Source organism: Trichosurus vulpecula, chromosome 6 (assembly GCF_011100635.1).
Source record: "Trichosurus vulpecula isolate mTriVul1 chromosome 6, mTriVul1.pri, whole genome shotgun sequence".
Lineage (NCBI taxonomy): Eukaryota > Metazoa > Chordata > Mammalia > Diprotodontia > Phalangeridae > Trichosurus > Trichosurus vulpecula.
In genome coordinates, this window is record NC_050578.1 from 129,155,455 (window position 1) to 129,175,356 (window position 19,902).

General features: G+C 42.6%; 1 protein-coding gene and 1 pseudogene across 1 annotated transcript; both read right to left on the reverse strand.

Moving 5' to 3' along the window:
* Positions 1-16,823: 16,823 nt before the first annotated feature.
* On the reverse strand, positions 16,824-18,211 carry LOC118852607 (RNA-binding protein 42-like). The gene has a single exon (XM_036762256.1). The coding sequence runs from the start codon at positions 18,170-18,172 to the stop codon at positions 16,895-16,897; it is 1,278 nt and encodes a 425-aa protein (XP_036618151.1). The 5' UTR covers positions 18,173-18,211; the 3' UTR covers positions 16,824-16,894.
* Positions 18,212-19,123: 912 nt separating this feature from the next.
* On the reverse strand, positions 19,124-19,664 carry LOC118854302 (annotated as a pseudogene).
* Positions 19,665-19,902: the final 238 nt, after the last annotated feature.

Consider the following 19,902-nt stretch of genomic DNA (forward strand, 5'->3'; position numbering starts at 1 on the left):
CGCTAAATGGAAGCTCTCTAGCACACCATGTTAACTAGAAAGAAAAAGGCAAAGGGGAACGATGTGATGTAAGGGAAGAGCAGGTATTTGGGGGACAGAGGGGTAGGTGGGTGAATGACCACTGAAGATCCATTTATGCTTTAATGAATATTTAATGAATGCTTTTCTACCAAACCATACGGATTGCCAGACACCATGAACAAGGCCATGGCTCCAACCCTTAAGGGGTGCTAAGAAACACAGATATTGAAGAGATTCTTCTGCAACAGCTCCAGTTTTCTTGCTGCAGTGGCTGCAGGCTAGATTGAAAAGCAAACACTATTTAACCCAATATCTTTACCTTCCTACAGATCCCATACCGATGCCCTGTTCCCAGACTCTTCCAGGCAACAAAAATGGTCACCAAACCTCAATGTTCCAACAGCCGGCATCCCCAGCCATCGCGTGCTTTTTGTCAATAAGGAAATAGGCCACCCTTTTGGAAACTCTGCTGTACCATCATCATAGCTGACATAAAATATTTTAAGGTTATTTTTTTCCCATTACTATGGGATAATTGAATTATAGAAGCTTACAGTAAAGATAACAGCTAGCATTTCTATAGCACCTACTATGTGCTAGGCACTGTGCTAAGTGCTTTGCAAATATTATCTCATTTGATCCTCACAACAACACTGAGATATAGGTGCTATTATTATCTTCATTTTACAGGTGAGGAAACTGAGGCAGACAAGTTAAGTGACTTGCCTAAGGTCACACAATTTGTTGGTGTTTGAAGTAAAATTTGAACTCAGATCTTCCTAACCCCAGGCCCAATACTCTATTCCCTGCACCACCTAGGTAACCTTTTAGGGGAAGGTACTAGCATCTTGAGGGGGGCAGGAAAGGCTCCCAATTTCCTGTTGTGCCTCTATAGCTCCTGCTCTGCTACTATTTCTAAAGAATGACAATTGAGAATCATTTAAAGGGCAAAATAGGATGTGGTAGAAATGAGCAGGCAGGAACATATTACAAATAAGGGATTATGAAGGAGAAATCAATCAATTAAGCATTTATTAAGCCCCTGCTATATACAATGCCAGCCGAAGGGATACAAAAACAAAAGCAAAACAGTCTCTGCCCTCAGGGAACTTTTATTCTAATAGAAGAGTCTCCCTGCACATACATAGGTATGGGAAAAGACCCAAGCAGATACAAGGTAACCTCAAAGAGGAAGAGACTAGCATCTTGGGGGAGGGCAGGAAAGGTCCCCAATTTCCTGTGTTCCCCCTGAATCACATTCTTGTCCTTGGTCTTCCCCTCATGCTTGAAATGAGTCTCGAAGGAAATTGGGGATTCTAAGAGGTGAAAAATGAAGTAAAGGATATCACTAGAGAAATGTTTTAGCAAAAAGAAATGGGTTGATCACATGGCAAGAGTAAAGAATGAGCAACTGACAGACCATGTCAAGAAAAAGAGAGGAAAGCCCCCAGCACATTGGAGGGACTCCTTGTGGCAAATTTCTGGGAGGACATCTCTGAGAATTGTACACAGGCATGCATGAGTCAGTTACAGTCTGAATCATGGGAGGGAATATCCCCATTGAGAAGAACTCAGATCCATCTGAGCATTTAAGGTTCATTGATTCCTTTATGTACTTTTTTCATTCAATCCTCCCAACCACCCTGTGAAATAGATGCTACCATCATCATTCTCCTTTTATAAATGACAGAGGCTCAGTGACTTGCCTGCTAGGGCTTCTGGGTCATATAGTGGGCTGGACTTGGATTCTAAAAAGCCGGAGTTCAAATCCTACCTTAGACATTTACTATTGGTGTGACCCTGAGTAAATGAAAACCTCTTTCATTCTCAGTTTCCTTTTCTGTAAAATGGTTATAATAGGGTTGTTGTGAAGATTAAATGAGATATTATATATATTTTACAAAAATATAAAGTACTTCATAAATGCAGCTATTGTGTTTTAAGCATTTGTTATTATCACCCAGGGTTACAGACTAAGGACCTGAAGCAGGAATTGATCTCAACTATAAATCCAGAACTTATTCACTGTGCCATGGTGGTTACCAAGCTTAATGGTCATGGCTTCTTATTTAGTCACCAACCCAGTAGGATATGAAGTATCACCAAAAAGAAGGAAGTTATTGGGTAAGGCCAACCCCAAATACGTTAGTGGGCATAGAACTTGGCAGCTTAGATTCTGAGATGAATGAGCTAATAGCTATTCCTCCTGCACCCACAACAAATTTCTGCTGTAGTTATATTGGCTTCACAATGCATTTGAGATCACAAGGCCAGCCATGGCCCAGATCCAAAAGCTCTCATCCATCCAAGTTCAAGGTCCAAGGAGAAAAAATGCCACTTTTTCTCAGAGGATGAAGAAAGAGAGCTACCACAAGATAAAATAATGTCTGTTTGGCAGTCTGCATATGTACATTGATTTCATCACGGAAGGGAGAAGATCCACACCGAAAGGGCATCCTGAGTCAGACTGTCCTAATTGCTAAGAGTCTTCCTGATGGGAACTGAAAAATTTACCAATCATTCCTTTAAGATCACTGTTCTGAAAAACTAAATGGTTCCCTAGTGACCCAGAATAGTTATTGCAGCTTCCAAATGTTTTAACAAAGAAAGGGTCAGATTGTCTATATTTGCCATCTCAAGCTTCTAAGCTATAGAAATTTTCCAGTATCGGGTTGGAGTCCTCCTGTTAGGAGGCTAGGATGTCTTTCAGGCAAGCTTGGATGACCTCAGTAGCAGTATGGCCAATGGCACAAAAGGCATCCCCATATCCTCCCCAAACATTTCTGCAAGGAATTGAAAAAAAGTAGTGACTGTTAAGTTTCCAGTGGGAGGATCTAGTTTCTAATCCCAGCTCTGTGATTTAGTAGTTGTGTAACCTTGGACAATTCACTTCTTCTCTATGAGTTTCAGTTTCTTAAGCTGGGGCTTTAAATTTCTTTTTATTTTTAATAATATTCTATTTTTTCCCCAAGTACATGTCAAGACAATTTTAAATATTCATTTTTATAAGATTTTGAGTTCCCAATTTTTCTCCCTCACTGTCTCCCCTCCCCTCTTCTGAAAATGGTAGACAATTTGATATAGGTTATACATATGCTATCATATAAAACATATTTCCATATTAGTCACAGTTGTGAGAGAAGAAACAGATCAAAAGGAAAAAACCATGAAAAAGAACAAAATAAGTGAAAAATACATACTTCCATCTGCATTCAGATTCCAGCAATTCTTTATCTGAATGTGGATGGCATTTTCCTTTGTTAGTCCTTTGTACTTGTCTTGGATCATTGTGCTGCTGAGAAGAACTGAGTCATTCATAGTTGATCATCACACAATGTTGCCCGATACTCTGACAGTGTTTTCCTGGTTCTGCTCATTTCACTTTGCATCAGTTTGTTCAAGTCTTTCCAGGTTTTTTCTGAAATCTGCTTGTTCATCATTTCTTATTGACCAATAGTATTTTGTTACATTCATCTACCACAGCTTATTCAGCCATTGGCCAATTGATGGTTATCCCTTCAATTTCCAGTATTTTGCCACCACGAAAAATGTTGATATAAATATTACAAAAAAGGAAAATGACAAATATTGGAGAAGATGTGGGAAAATGCATTGTTGGTGGAGTTTTGAAGTGATCCAACCATTATAGAAGGCAATTTGGAACTATGCCCAAAGGGCAACCAAACTGTGCAAACTTTTTGATCCAGTAATACCATTACTATGTCTGTATCCCAAAGATATCATAAAAAGGGGGAAGGATCTACATGTGCAAAAATATTTATAAACTTTTAAAAGAATATTTTGATAAACTTATTGGTTGCCTCTCAACACTATGCATCTTATTCTATGCTTTTAAAAACATTATTCTGAGAAGGGATCTATAGGCTCCATCAGAAGCCTTAACAAAAAAAAAAATTAAGAACCTTTGAGATAGAGTGTGATAAGAACAAAGAAGGGATCCAGACAAAGTCCTCTAGGAAAACTACATGAAGCAGAGACTAGTTTCAGCAGGGGTGAGTCAGGTGAGGGAGTAAGAACAAGCCTCTGAGTTAGGTCTTAAAGGAAAAGAAGGTCAGTAGGTACAGATGAGGAGGGAATAGATTACAGGAATAGGGTGCAACCTGCAAGAAAGCATTGAGGTAGCATATCAAGGTCAGGTTGAGTTTGGCTAGAGCATAGAGTCTATAAAGAAGAGTAGTGAGGAAAAAAGACTGGAAAGTCTGAATCCAGTGTGTGGAAGGGACTTAAATACCAGTCTGAATGTAAATTTTACTGCATAAACAACTGGGAATCACTAAAATTTTTTGAGCCAAAATGTAGTAGAGTAGGGTGACATGGACAGATTATGCATTAAAGAAATTAAATTATCAGCTGTGTGAAGGATGGATTTGAAAGGGGAGAGACTGGAGGCACAAAAAATGGTTAGGAGCTTATTACAATGGTCCTGGAGAGGGGTGGTGAGGGACTGAATTCGATATGATGGTGGCCTTTTGAGTGGTCACAAGATGTAAATGGCGCGGTGGACATAGAACCAATGGGAGTTGGCAACTGGTAGAGATAAGGATAGAGAGCTGAATGAAAGGGAAGAATCAGAGAGCTTCTCTGCCTCTCCAGTATTCTAGGGGAGGTCTCAAAGACTTAGCAGAAGAGCAAAAAAAAAAATCATAGACTTACAGGTAGAAGGAATCTTAAAGGGCATCGTCTCTAACTCCCTCATTTTCCAGAAAAAATAAACTGAGGCCCAGAGAAATGAATTGCCTAAAGTTGCACTAGTAACAGTGTTTTAAAGTTTGCTTACATATATTATCTCATTTAAGACTCAAAAACACTTTTCAAGGAAGGAAAAGGAAAGTGAGTCTCAGATTAAGTAACTTCCTTAGTGTCACTCAGCTAGCAGGTGTCAGGCAGGATTTGAACCCATAACTCCAAGTATAGCATACTATCCATTATGCCATTCTGTATCTATAATCTTCCCTACTTCTAACCATAGGATATGGTTAGGACCTCTATATTTCTGACTCTTAATACAGTGTTATTTCTACTTTATCATAATAAAAGTCTCAAATGCACTGTCTTGACTTCCACTAGGTGACCTTGGGCAAATCCATTCTCCTCTACAAGCCTCTGTTTCCTCACCTGTAAAATGAGGGGGTTGGACTAGCTCTCTAAGGTCCCTTTCCGCTCTAAGCTGATGACTACGAATCTGACTCTTCCAGTTCTTGCTTTGACCCACCCAAGCGTCTTGTTTGTTCAGCTAACTCAGCATGCTTAAGATCATTCCAACAACGTAGTATTATCATGTGGTTTTGGTTGTAAAAGTCACTATGTAAAAATAGCATCTTCTTCCTCAGCATGTCTGCTCCCTGTGTGCCTTTGATGAAAATCAGACTTTAGCACAGACCGAGCCAATATAGCTATCGAGGAGGAGGAGACAAGACTCTCGTCTGCTTCAAGCTTCGTCAGCCAAATTCACTAACGATGATACTGACAGTATGAAGGACAATGCTGCGAAAGGGACCAGCAATATGGAATAATTCGGCTCTGATCTACCACATGTCAACAGTGGTTTCCTTGAGCAAGCCCTGTGGCGAATTTAGCCAACCGGGGGTCACAGCAGCTCTGAAACAAAGCTTAACAGCCAGGCGAACCAAACTGGGGGAAAGAAAAAAATAATCAGAAACACTCACAAAGTCTTCTACCCATTTAAAAACAAACAAAGAGAGATTAACACATGTAAACTGAGCCATCTGGCAACATAGTAGGTTGCTTCTTTGTCATGGATGGGGTTTCATTCATTCTAACTCTTCTTGAATTCTATTAGCATGTTCTATGGTTGGAAGTGGGGGAGTTATAGGTACAGACAATGGGAGAATAGATAGTGTATTGTACTTGGCATCATGGGTTCAAATCCTGCTAGCTGGATGACGCTAAAGAAGTCACTTAGTCTGAGAATCAGTTTTCTCTTCCTTCCTTGAAGATTGGTCGTAGGGATCAAGTGAGACAATAGATGTAAACAAACTTCAAACTACTGTCAGTTACATACTTTAGTGATATGAAAAGAAAACAGGACATTGAAAATATTGAAGGTACTAAAAAAAAAAGGTTTTAAGCATTATATAACTTCCCTGGGGTGGAGTGGGTTTGGAGCTTTTCAGGTTTTGTTACTTAGTATTTTTTTGTCCCAGACCAGTTACCTTGTCTATGTGGAGAACCCCTAGTGTGCAAATTCCTTCATCTAACATAAAGTCGATGTGACAACGTTGCTAGCAGCTGCTGCGGAGGTGTAAGGCCAGTAACACCAGCACACAGGAGGGCTGCTAGCACAGATCCTTTCATCTGCTTTTCTAAGGAAAGCAACTTTAAGGGGTTTATAATCTTACTTTAATCAAACATACATTTATCATTCACTTATTTCAGGGGGAAAAGCCAGCATCCTGACCTTCAGAGCAAATACAAACAGAAATTACAAACACAGAAAAAAATATAAACAAAGCAAATAATACAAACCAGTAGACAGGCTTCTAGCTGTCTGTCCAACATCTGGTTTTCAAAGCTGGGGGGCTCCTTAATGGCTACCCAGAGTCTCCACACCAACACTCTTCCAATGAGTGAGCCCCCAAAGGCAAAAAACGCTAACCTCTGAGTTTGTATACACTTCTTCAGGGTCAAAAGGCATCACAATCATGGGACTCAAACTCGGGTGACTTAGGCCTTCCCTTGACATAAGCAGGTCATCAAAGACTCCTGATTCCATCAAAGATTCCTTAGTGCTGAGAGGCTCTCCAAAACAAAGACAACAAAAAGTCCATCTTGCTTGCTATTCTTTTGAAAAGCAAAACTCATCAAAGGTACTTGATTACCTCAGCATTCCAAAGGAGAAAACAGTAAAAATGTCCCACCCTAACCACCATAATAGTTCACAACTGATAGTTTTAGAGAGTAGAGAAGAATGTAAAGGCTGGCTTAAAAAAAAAAAAAAAAAACGAGGTTCTGGGAGAAGCCGTCCAATTAAAAGGAAAGGTCACAGGGGTGAAGGGGACTGAGTGAATTTAAGAATGGTAGAGAAAGTCTGGGCTGTAGCCTAGAGGCGAGGGTTGGTGGGAATGAGACACGGCCCACATCCGACTACTAAAAGTCTCAATTTCATTGGCATGAGAACATTGTTGGCCTGACTTAAAGAATCATAGCTTTAGGGTTGAAAGGGATCTTAGAAGTCATTGAACCCAACTGTCTCGTTTTACAGATGAGGAAACTGAGGCCCAGAGAGGTTAGGTTACTTGCCCAGGGTCCCACAGCTAGTAAGCATCTGAGGTAGGATTTTAATCTTTAATCAAGGATCATGCTCACAGTTTTGGAGAGGAGGGAGAAGGTAGCATACTTCTGACTGCCAAAAATCTCAACCAGCAAGCTGCTTCATCGAGAAAGGAAAAGGAGTTCTAATGTGATCAAGGAATCCTCTCAATTCAATTTGATAAGCATTTATTGAGTTACTACTAGGTGGCAGGCACTGTACTAAGCACTGGGGAGACAAGGATGAAAATAAAACAAAGTCCTGACAAAAGAACTTGCATTGTGCTGGGGGGAAATGACATTATACACAGGTAAAATAGGCACAAAATATATATGATAGAAATCTAAAGTGATTTTGAATGAGAGAGGGCCTGCTAACAGCTGGGGTATTTTGAGGGTGTATGCAAGTGTTTTGTTTCTTGCTTGTTTGCAGGAGGTTGCACTTGAGGTAAACTTTTTGAGAACCAGAGGTTTCAAGAGGGAAGGGTAGAGGGGAGTGTTCACAGCGTAAGCAAAAGAATGACTACTGGAGATGGAATGTTGTGCACTGGGCACGCTGAGAAGGCTGGTTTGGCTGGAATATAGAGCCCATAAAGAAGAGTGATTAATCAGCTTGAACAGATAAGCTCGTACCATATTGTGAAGGGCTTTAAATATTAAACAGGATTTTGTATTTGCTTCTAGAGGCAAGAAGGAGCTAGGAATGGTCTTGAGCAAAGAACTGATATGGTCAGACCTTTGACCTCCTGCACCTAAAATCAAGGTTCCCTCAAACGACAAAGTTTTCTTTTTGGAAACCTCTTTGAAGGTAATTTAGGGTGTTCATCTCTAGCTAATTGTGAGAAGCAACAAGATTCCTAGCTTGCTAGAGTGTTTTCAGGAGTCTCATTTCCCCTTTCTGATGTTATCGGATCTTCTGTCTAGCTATTGCTAGCCATCTGCAAGAATATCCATGTGTATTCTGTATCAGCAATTTGATCAGCCTCTTCAACTCCTGATCTTCAAAACAAAAAAATTCTAGAAATAAGGTATCGGATCATGTATTTAGGTTGAAAGGAACCTCAGAGGTCCCTCACTTTAGAAGACCAAGCCCCAGATAAGTTAAATGGCTCACCCAAAGTCACACAAAAAGCGAAAGGTAAAAGTCAGAATCTGAACCTAGATCTTCTGATCTTGAATCTTGTACCCTTTTTTCTGTACCACAAAGAAGCCTCTTCTGTGTTCTGAATAGATCTCAGTTCGATGTCTAAGATCTCTTTCTTCTAGCTCCCTCTTTTCTTACAAAATGAATTCCAATTCCTAGATAGTAATTATGGAAGAATTCATGGAGAAGGTGGCATTTGGGCTTGACCTTGAAGGATGAGTAGAATTTCAGTAAGTGCATATGTTGGTGACAAGAATATATTCTGGGCAGAGGAAACTGTGAGCAGTCAGGGAGAAAGGAAAGTGTATGGGAGTATATAGGGAATAGAAAGCTGTCTAGTGTGGTTGAAGCTTTTTTTGGTACAGTAGGAGAGTAGGGGATGATAAAGCTGGAAAAATATATTGGGTCCAAGTAATGGGGGAGTGTCTTAAATGTTAGACTAAGTAATTTGGAATAGATTGGGGAGCTACAGGTTTTTGATGGGGGAAATGATCTAGGAAAGGAAACATTCTAGGAATATTAATCTAATAACTATGCAGGATGTATTAGAATGGAGGAAGTACAAGGAGAAGGTTCTCACAATAATAGTTATTGTAAAAAATCAATGTCTGACTTATCAAACTTAATTTTACCCAACAATCTCCAATTCTCCCTAGATTATAGCTTTTCCTTCTCTCTCTCATCCTTTTCCCTCTTTCCTTCCTTCCACCCCCTCCCCCTTCCTTGCTTCATACATTTTTAAGTGCTTACTATATTCAAGGCACTGTATTAGGTGCTGAGGATACAAAGAAGAAATATTTTATTAGGAGACTTGAGGGATGGGAAGAGCTCCTAGAAATCAACTGATTGAGAAGTGATAGTTGACAGAAAGATGGAAAAAAAAAGGAATAAGCATTTATACGGCACCTACTATATGCTGAGCACTATGCTAATCACTTTTTTGCAAATATTACCTGATATGATGATATGATTTCATTTGAAAGGAAAGAAAAAGCATCACTAAATATGGCACTAGAAAAGTACAGCAGTTAGGAGAAATCAGCAAAAGGGCAAAATTGATCCTTGACACTTAGCGAGGCAGTGTGGTATCTGAAGTCAAGAAGGCCTGGGTTCAAATTCCACCTCTGATATTTACTCTGTGGCCATGGACAAAGCACTTAAAGCTTCTGGCCTTCAATTTCCTTAGCTATAAAATTGGGATAATAATGGACCTAGTGCCTACTTACTCTTTATGAAATACAATTGAAATAATATATGAAAAACACTTTGCAAACTTCAGGGTGTTGTATAGATGCCAGTTCACTTTCATAGACCCTAAGGGCATCACTGTGTTTCAGCCCAATATGATGGTTGCTGTTCATATTAAGGACCATAAGTCATCAAGAAAAGATCAAATGACATTATTTAACAAGACAGAGAAGTGCACAATACATTTCAGAAATGTTTCTTTCAAAATGGTAAAAATGTAAAAATTTCAGCTCATAGACAGATTAACTACATTTGGGATGTGAAAAACTGCATTTCTTGACAATACCAAATAAATGAGGTGTGACCGTGTGTATATTCACATTGCATTAGAAGGGAAGGAAGAGGTGACAGGTGCAAGTACCTAAGCAAAAATCTAGGTGGGGAAGCCTAAATTTTGCCTTGAGGGAAGACGGCAAGAGGGTGTACTGAGGAGTAAGATAGTACAAATCAGGGCTTCTTAAACTTTTTCCACTCATGATCCCTTCAGTGCTTCTTAAACTGTGGGTCAAGACCCCACACCATAGCCAGACTAGGGTTGATTACCCAGAGGGTATCCAGAGGGCCAAAAAGCACTAGTAATTCAAGGAACAAAGGCAAGAGGAAAATCAGTGGTGACCAGGGACAAATGGCATAGTGGATAGGACAATGGACCTGTATTCTGCCTTAGATACTTACTCCTAAGGCTCTGATGAGATCCATTTAACCAGCCTTCAGTTTTCTCATCTATAAAATAAGAGGATTACATTTGATGGCTTCTAAGGTTTTTTCCAGATTTAAAAATCTATGATTCTGCTATTCAAATTGGGGTTCAGTTGAGATTCAAATGTGTCATTTATGTACCAAGTCAAAAAGTTAGGATTGTTAGGCTCAAAGGGAACAGAAAAAGACATTCTATTCAAATTAGGCTCCATAAAGCAATTTTGTAACTTCATGTTTTTGTTTTTTTTTGTTTTTTTGTCGGCAAGATTCTTTCAGTCTATAATGCATTTATTTCCCATTTCCCCATTGCCAAACACTATCAATTACTCCGCCCTCCCACCACTTTTATTCAGCAGATACTAGACTGGCACCATCAATAATCTTGTTTGGCAATTTGAAGCTTCAGCTTTCTCTCTCTGTAAAGCATCTCTTTTTATCTGGTTTTCAAGGGGCACACTTGGCCTCTTAATCTTCCATCTGTTGGAGACCATCTTGCTGTCCATCTTGACTGTTGTTTCCTGGATACAGCATAATTATTGTCATCACAATTCTCACCACTGAAAACATTTATTGAGGGCCAACTTACTAGGAACAGTCACTGTAGTGTCTGCCCAGTGAATTTAAACATTTGTTTACTCCTGATTGTGGCAAGGTTGGCACTTCTTGTCCTTTATCCCAGCTCATCAATTCCATCTTTCCGAAGGCCTGGATTTGGAACAGAATTTCACAGCATAGACTAAAACCCATATCCTGGGCTTTAATCCAAAAGCCAGAGAATCAGGCTCATGATTGAATAAGTACAACACCTTCAATTCAATTCTACAAACATTTATTGAGCATGTACCATAGGTGAGACACTGTACTCATCCCTGAGAGAGACATGAAGATGAGTAAGACATGGTTTCTATCCACAGGATGCTTACAGTATATCAGAGATTGAAAGACTACACACACAAATAACAATACAAAGCAGAATGTGATTAATGCCTAGTGAAGGTATGACCAAATACTTTGAAAATTCCAAGGGGGAGAGAGATCATTTCTAATGTAGAAGATCTTGGTTTGTTCTCCTAAATCTTCTAAAAATTTTCTTGTAAGCACTGCATAAATGCTAGCTATTCTCATCATTGTCCATATGTTATCCGTATCTTGAGAGGTAAGGTGATGTAGTGAAAACAATAGTGGGATTAGAATCAGAAGGACCTGGAATAATATCCATCCCCAAATACTAACTAGATGACCATGGATAATTCACTCAATCTTTTTGTGCCTCAGTTTCCTCATCTGTAAAGTAGGCACAATAAATAATAAATTTTACCTCATAAAGTTGTTGGGAGGATCAAAATTGTGTGGTGGCGTTTGTTTGTGGGAGCAGAATAGAATAGTGAAAAGAATGCTGGATTTAGAAGCTGGGGAAATGCTGAATTTAGAAGCTCTACTATTTAATAGGCAAGTTACTCAACCACTGTGGGCCTCAATTTCCTCATCTCTGAAATTACTTCTCAGGTACCTTGCAGCTCTAAATCTATGATCCTAAAAAGTCAGCCTTCCTAGTGGCTGCCATAGCTTGATAGTTGGAAGGACTCTTGGAAGTCTTTTGGTCCAAATCTCTCATTTTTTCTGATGAGGAAACTGAGGAACTTTCCTTTAAGTTTGAACTAAAGTCCTCAAATCTTTAGGATTCATTAACATGTGATTGTCATTGAGGTTATCAAATCTTCTTCCAAGAGCAAGCTTCAGTGGGGAATAGGAAATAGAACACAAGGGACCCACTGCCTGGGAACAGGGGAGGTCAGCCCGTGGAAGAGGGAAAAGAGGGCTGAAAAGTCTAACTTGGGAGGACCCAAGACTTTGTCTCCTTCAAAGCTCTGACTACCTCCAGCCCTGTGTGAAAAGATGTGGAGAATGTGATTTCAAAGCTGGTGCTGCCCTTGAGCGCCTTGGTGCCTACTGGTTTCTACTTTCTAGCTCTCTCTTTAAGAGTGGTCTCCTAGGTCCCATCAACTACTTCCTGCAGCACAGAGCTCAGGTAGACACACTCATTATGCCTCACCAGAGACCAATCGTTTGCCATTACTTTGAGTTCCCCAGCCTCTCTTCCCTCTTTTCAGTGCATTTCAGATACTTATTTCTTCACTTTCCCTTATACCAGGGTATCAGGTTCCACAGATGATCTCAGACCTTCCAAACAAGAGATGTTCTGCACCAAAAGTGAAGTTACTTTCAAACTCTTTTTCATCTCAGCTTTTCTATGAACCACTGAGGCATCAAAGCCCAGCACTCCTCGGCCTTCTATAAATCAGACATGCTGCACAAATGGGAGCCAGCACTAGTGCTTTTGAAAAACAAGGGGTCAGCAATACCACTATCCCGCAGGAATAGTGAAATAATGGAAAGGCCTTACTCCAGATATGATCCACCTTCCTTCTGGGCCTGCCAGAGATGACAGCTTTTCTTTGCTCAATCTGCAGGCTCAAAGGATTTTGAACTATTTTCGTATCTACTATGTCACAAAATCACAGGATTTAGAGGGGGAAATGGGACTTCCCCGAGATCATGCAGCTAGTATTTAGCCAAGTCAGATAGTGCTATAATCAGGGTGGGGTGATTTTGAGCCTGGGTGCCAAAATTTAGAGGGTGCTGACAGTATTCACATTTCCTCAGCAGCTAGAGAAGCCCAGCTTAACATCTAGTTAGCAAGAGTGATTAGTTAAAATAAGAAAGTATTGGAGGCCAAGATGAGCTCCTCAACTTAGCTCCTCCCTGATCTCTATTCTCTCCCCACCCCGCTTCCACCGAATGGTGACCTCCCCAGTAGCAGCTCCATTGCTGGTTTCCTGGGTCTCTGCCTCTCTCTCCGTGGGGTCTCATCTTCCTAGGTTTGAGGTCTCTCTCTCCCAACCCCCAACTGAATTTCCTTTAAAGTTTATTTTGAGGTGATTTTTTTATATTTGGTGATGCCTACTCTATGTGCCAGAACTATTAGTGAAAACTCTGTGGTCCCCTGATACCAACTCCAGTACTTCCTATAGACACCTTAGATTTTTTTTAAAGGGCTTTGGGGATGGGGAACTCTAGAATGATCTACTAAGTCAGTAATAGTTCTTGGCTAGGAAAGGACATACAGGAAAAAGGTTTAGGAGAGAGTGAAAAGTAGCTAAAAGAGGGGACGGAGATGAGACAGTAATAAAGCAGAAAAAGCACCATATTTGAAGTCAGAGCTTGAGTTCGAGTCCCAGGTACACAATTTACCACCTACCCTTTTGACCCAAATCAGTTCTGTGCTCTGGGCCTTGGTCTCCTCATCTGTAAAATGAAGGGGTTGGCCTGGATGATCTCAGCTCTAAATCACTGATTTTATGATGTAGTAGTGGTTAAAACAGCAAAACATCCTGTGAACTTGAAGACCAAGAAATAAGAAGTTGAACCTATTCAGGATGGAGTGGATATTTCTTTCAATCCTTGTTCAGAACAAACTAAGAACAACAGTATGCTATGTAAAGAAAACCAGAAAAAAGGTCGGAATTGGTGATCTCCACTAACAAGCTTTGGGACCTTGGGCAAATTACTTTACTTTTCTGAGGCTCAGTTTCTTTATCTGCAAAATTCATCAATCAAGAAGCCATTTATTAAATGCCTATTATATGCCAGTCACTGAGCCAACTACAGGGAATACAAAGACAAAGTAAAAGAACCCAAACCCTCAAGGAGCTTACATTTTGACAAGGAAGAGAACATGTACCAATATATGTAGAATATACAAAAATTAATGTTTTGCTTTTGGGAGGCAGGTACTAGCAGTTAAAGAAGTCAGGAAAGGCTTCATGTAGAAGATGACACTTGAGCTAAGTTTTGAAGAAATCCAGGGATTCCAAGAGGAAAAGGGGAAGAGGACATGCATCACATGTCAATGCAAAGTCAGAGATGGGGGACAGAACAGCTTGTGTGTGCAAAAGCAAGTAGGTCATTATGGCTGGGCTTCAGTACTTGATGGGAATGAGTAATTGATAAGAAGACTGAACATGGGGAAAGAATCCTGGTTGTGAAGAACTTTATGCAAAAGACGTCGAGAAGTTAGAAATGACCAGACTTGGCAATAGATTGGACATGTGGGGTAAGTACAAATAAGGAGCTGAGAACGTCAGTAGAGTTGCAAATCTGGATTACTAGAGGGAGGGTTGTGGCTGTGACAGAAACAGCAAAGTTTTGAAGAAGGGTAGATTTGGGGTGAAAGATAATGAATTCATTATCGGGCATGTTGAGTTTGAAAATGCCTATGAAAAACCTGCTTGAAATATCCAACAGGCAGTTGGCGATATAAGACTGGAGCTCAGAAGTTGGGTTGAATTTATAAATGTGGGAGTCGTCTGCAGAGATAGAAAGAATAAAGTTATGAGAACTGCTGAGGTCCCCAAGTATGAATATAGAAAAAAAAAAGAGGACCTAGGATAGAGAATGATTGATCCATAACTAGAGATTTTGGTATCCAGCATGAAATCAACTTGGCAGTTTGTTAGAAAACAAAACAAAATAATTATTACTTAAGTGGGAGGGGAGGAATCAGCTATTCTTACAGATTCTGTTCTACTGAAAGAACACATGGGCTAAATTTCTGTGCTTCTGTATCCCACAGCAAAGCCCTAATAGCTCCACCTTGGTTACAGCTCTGACCACAGAACTCTCTCGAAACATTTGTGAAGCTGTCCAGGACTCCTCCTACCAGGTCTCTATTTCCTGTTTTTCCCTCACCCAGTTCTCCCCTAATGTGTTTCTAGCATCTGAGTATTTTGCCCATCTGTCCCATGGGGGTTCCCACTTGGCTCCTCCACATTTGAGCTTCTTGCAATATAGTGCTGCTGAGGCACAGACTGTTCCTTCACCACTGAAAAAGGTCAAGCATTTATTAATCCGTGTATCAACATGACAACAAAGGCGTCCTTGTAAAAATGGAATGTTCAACTTGGATAGAACACAGATGAACGAGGCCCTCCTGAATCTGGCAAATTCTCTCCAATTTCCTATCCTTTAAATAGGGTATGTTAATGTCACCATTTCTATTGGAGAATGTGGAGACCTGCTTTAAAGTACCAATCAACCCTTGAAGGAGCAAGTCCTTTCTGTCATCAAAAGACCAAGTGTGGTTTCTTTTTAAGCTTGAACTCTCGATTGGTAATTCACACAAACAAACTCTAATATCCTGGGCAGAAGGCCATGGACTCTTGTGCGTGGCATATCCAGTGCTGTCCTGCTGGGGGAATGACGTCCCTTCTCAGTCCTGCCCCAATTTGATCCAAACAGGAGGCAAACCTTTCTATTGGGCAGTGACCTGGAGGAACTACAGCTCTGACTGGTTGTCTGGCAAGTGGAGTCATTCAGGGCTCCAGGCAACAGTCAGTGTGGTGAGCAGCTCCCTTCAGTGTGGCCTCCCTGTAACCAGGTCCTAAAGGGAAAGCTCTCTTCCATCATTACTTGCTCTTTCGTTTCAAACTATGCCCGTAAGTGGCTCTCCATCCCTGCATTTTGTAACACCAAAGAACAGTTTATTTCTGTCATCTCACAGTGCAGGGAAGCCTGCTTCAATAAGGCATTGCCAGGGTTTAAAGCAATTTTCAAAAATCCTTTTTGTCCCTTTTAAAAAATGTAGTTAGTTCTGTCATTTAAAGCAAGGCCTATCCCTGCAGTAGAAAGAATGCTGGATTTGAAAGATTAACACTGGTCAAAATCCCGATTCTGTCACTTACCTTTGTGAGCTTGGGAAAGCTTTTCTCAGACTCAGTTTCTTCATCTGAAAAATTAGAGGACAGGACCAGATGACATCTAAGGTCCCTTCTAGAGACTACCCCTCCTATCCCCATAACCCACCATTTTCTAGCAATAATGAGTGATATCAAAAGGATGCCATTCATTCAGCAAGCATTTATGAAGTGGCTACTATGTCCTTTGGCATTAAATATCCTTCACAATATAGCTTGAACCTTCCAGACTGATTTCTTGTAATTACTCAATATACATCCTACTTTCCATTAAAAAGCACTTGCTTTTCCCGGTACATAATATTATGTCCTTCCTCCATCCCTTTGAATAGGCTGTTTCTCATACCTGGAAAGCCCTCCCTCCTCACTTCTGTCTCTAAAAATCCCAGGCTTCTCAAGTGCTAACTAAAGGCTCAGCTCAACTACTAACTCCTGCAAGGGAAATTTCGTAATTCTCCCAGTTGTAAGTCCCCATCGGAATTCCTTTGGATTTTTTTTGTATTTATATATCTAGGTACATATTCCTTCTCCCAGTCCCTTCCCCAATAGAACACATAAGCTCTTTGAGTGAAAGGACTTTCATTTTTCATGTTTCATTTCATTTTATCCTCAGTGCCTAGCCCTGTGCCCGGCACATAGTAGGCTCTTAATTTTTTTTTTTTAAAGAATTCAAATTTATTCAGATCGGGGACAGGGGTAAGGTCACACACGGGATAAAGGGGGGTCTCGGAGGTCGGGGCTATCTAAGCCCCAGCTTCTTTTTCTCCTTTTGCTTTTTCCGCACAACATCCAGGTTGCGGTCCTTCCACACGCTCTTGCGGAGCTTGATAGGACGCGAACCCACGTACTTGCCGTTCGTCTCCCTCATGGCCCGCACGTAGTCCCCCGGGTCCTTGAAACTGACAAAGCCGTAGCCCTTGGTCTTGCCGGAGCGCTTGTCGCGGATAACCTTGGCCTTGAGGAAGGAGGGGAATCGGCCGAACGCTCGGGCCAGGATGTCGTCGTTCACTTCGTTGCCCAGGTCCCCGCAGAAGATCCGGAAGTCGTCCGCATCCCACTCCAGGAGGCTGGGGTCTTCCCAGCTGCTGCCGGCCGCGGTTCGGATGCAGCGCTTTAGCTTCTCCGGCTTCCCTTTCTTCTTGTCCTCGCCCAGGGGCTCTGGGACCTCCAGGGCCATGAGTCCCGGGGGCGGCTGGGGCCGGGGCCGCGGCCTGGGCCGGAGAGACAGGAGCTCGGGGATTCGCAGGGGTGGAAGCAGGCCCCTGACGACTTCCAGGGGGAGAGGCAGGGGCTCGGGCTCAGGCAAGGGCATGGCCAAGGGCAGGGAGAGGCTGGGCCCAATGACTGCAGCGGCTCCTGGGCCCCCCACCGCCACACCGGCGTCTTCCAGGCCGGAAGCTGAAGCCGCAGCAGCTGCCTCCTTCTTCTCTTTCGGCCCCAGGCCCAGGTCTAGCTCCGGGGGGGCTGCAGGCTCTTCTGGGAGAGGCTTCAGGGTAGCCATTGTGCCAAGTGGGGGTCCTGCGGCCCGGGCCATGAGTGACATCATGGGGGGTCCGATGGGACCTGGCAGGGGAGGCCCAACCAGGGCCTGATGTGGCAGCCGAAGAGCCAGGGGTCGGGGGCCCCCAGCCGCCAGGCGAAGGAACACGGCATCCCGGGCCTCGGGGCTGTCCAGATGCCCTCTGTCTCCTCCGGGGCCAAATCCAACAGGCCCCACAAAGGGGCCGGAGGGACCTACGAGGGGTGCAACCGTGGCTGCCGCCGCTGCCCGGGCCTCCAGGCTCTGCTGGACCTGCTGGTAGGTGTTGGTGGCGATGATCGGGCGGATCACGGGGGCAGGCTCCACGGCGGGTACGACGGGCGCCGGAATCCCAGACATGGGAGCCCCCAAGACCTCCTGCTCAAACAGCGCCATCTCCGCCTCCATCTCTTTCAGTCGCTCCTCCCCGCTCTTCCCGGGCCGCGGCCCGGAAGGCACGGCACCCCCAGCGCCCGGGAGCGGCCTTGTTCCCGCCATCGCCGTCGTAGCCACGGCCGCTACCGCAGCGGCCACCGGCAGGCCGGCTGTGTGGGAGCACGCCGATGACGCAGGACACACGCCGATGACGTAGGGCGCACGTACCTCTTAATTAATTCTTGAGGACCTGAAATTATTACGGTCTTAGTGAATAGACACAACAGACTTGAGACGCGGAAAGACTTGGGTTTGAAGTCCACCCTCTGACCACCCCCTCCCATGCACACACGGGCACCCACTAGCAAGGTGAGCACCAATCAGTGCTGTAGGCCGACTTTCCAAGAACATAAATTTTGCTACACTACCCACCTCCTTATAGGGAAGGGGTGGACTCGAGGTAAAATGAACCGTACGTACAATTTTAGACGTGGCTAATGAGAATTTATTTTGCTCGACTATACCTATTTCTTACGAGGGTTTTGCATTTATTTTCTTTCAAATTGGGGAGATGGGTGAGAGGAAGAGAAAATAAATGCTTGTTAATCGAAAAAGAAAATAAAATGAAAGAAAAAAATTAGGCTATAAATTATGGATGAGATACAGATCTGGGAGAGTGTAGGGAATTTTGTTATCCAGAGAACCGCGCGCTAATGAATTCATTGACCTGATGGGAGAGAATGATGATTCAGCATTGAACTAAGCTGCTGGAAGCATAAAGACATCATGAAAACCAGAACTTACCTTCAAGGAACTTAGGTTCTACTGAGGATCCAGTATTCATGTCATATCTAAGAGGAAGCTCATTTTGACTTGTGCTTTTCATAAGCTACCATAGACTTTTCCCAAAGAACATGGCTCTTAGAACCTTGTGACTAGAAAGGCAGAAGGAGGAAAGCCAAATGGGACCTGTTTAATTTTCTCTCCTGCCCACACTCTTCAGGAATCACTGTGAGAACACAAGACAGAGGAGTATGGATTTTTCTTTCCTGCCTTATCTGACTTTCCATATTCTTTTTTTTTTTTTGACCATCGTGACACTTTTATTGACAAAAATAATCCAACCAGCGATATTCACAGACGGCGACCACGGCGACCACCCTTTCTGCGAGTGCTGTCAGAGGGGATTGGAGTGACATCCTCAATACGCCCAATCTTCATTCCAGAAGTGCCAGAGCTCTCAGGGCTGACTGTGCACCAGGGCCAGGGGTCTTAGTCCTATTTCCCCCTGTGGCCCGAAGTTTGATGTGAAGGGCAGTGATGCCTAGTTCTTTACGTCTCTGGGCAACATCCTGAGTGGCCAACATAGCAGCATAGGGAGAAGATTCGTCTCTGTCAGCCTTGACCTTCATTCCACCAGTCACCCGGCAGATGGTTTCTTTGCCAGAGACATCAGTCACATGGACAAAGGTGTCGTTGAAGGAAGCAAAGATATGGCAGACACCAAACACATTCTCTCCTTCTGCAACTTGAGGTCCAAGGCTGATGACCTGCTCTTCCTTCTTTTCCTTCCCCTTGCGAGGTGCCATTTCTGCTCCTCCACTTGGGCCGCCAACACCGGAAAGCGACTTTCCATATTCTGACTAAGGCTAGGTACAGTCACTATGGGCTTAGAAAGGTGCCTACTGAGTATTCACTCACATCATTACTACAAAGTCTCTCCTACTGAGAAGTTACGTGCTACTGATTTTTAAATTTGGTGTCAACTGGTGTGATACTGTAAATCTGTGACTAATTTGTCTTCCTCCTTGGAAACCTCGGGGAATCAATGGAATTTTACAGCGGGAGGGCAC

Coding starts and splice junctions, on each gene's coding strand:
- LOC118852607 (XM_036762256.1), bottom strand. CDS start 18,172: ATGGCGGGAACAAGGCCGCTCCCGGGCGCTGGGGGTGCCGTGCCTTCC.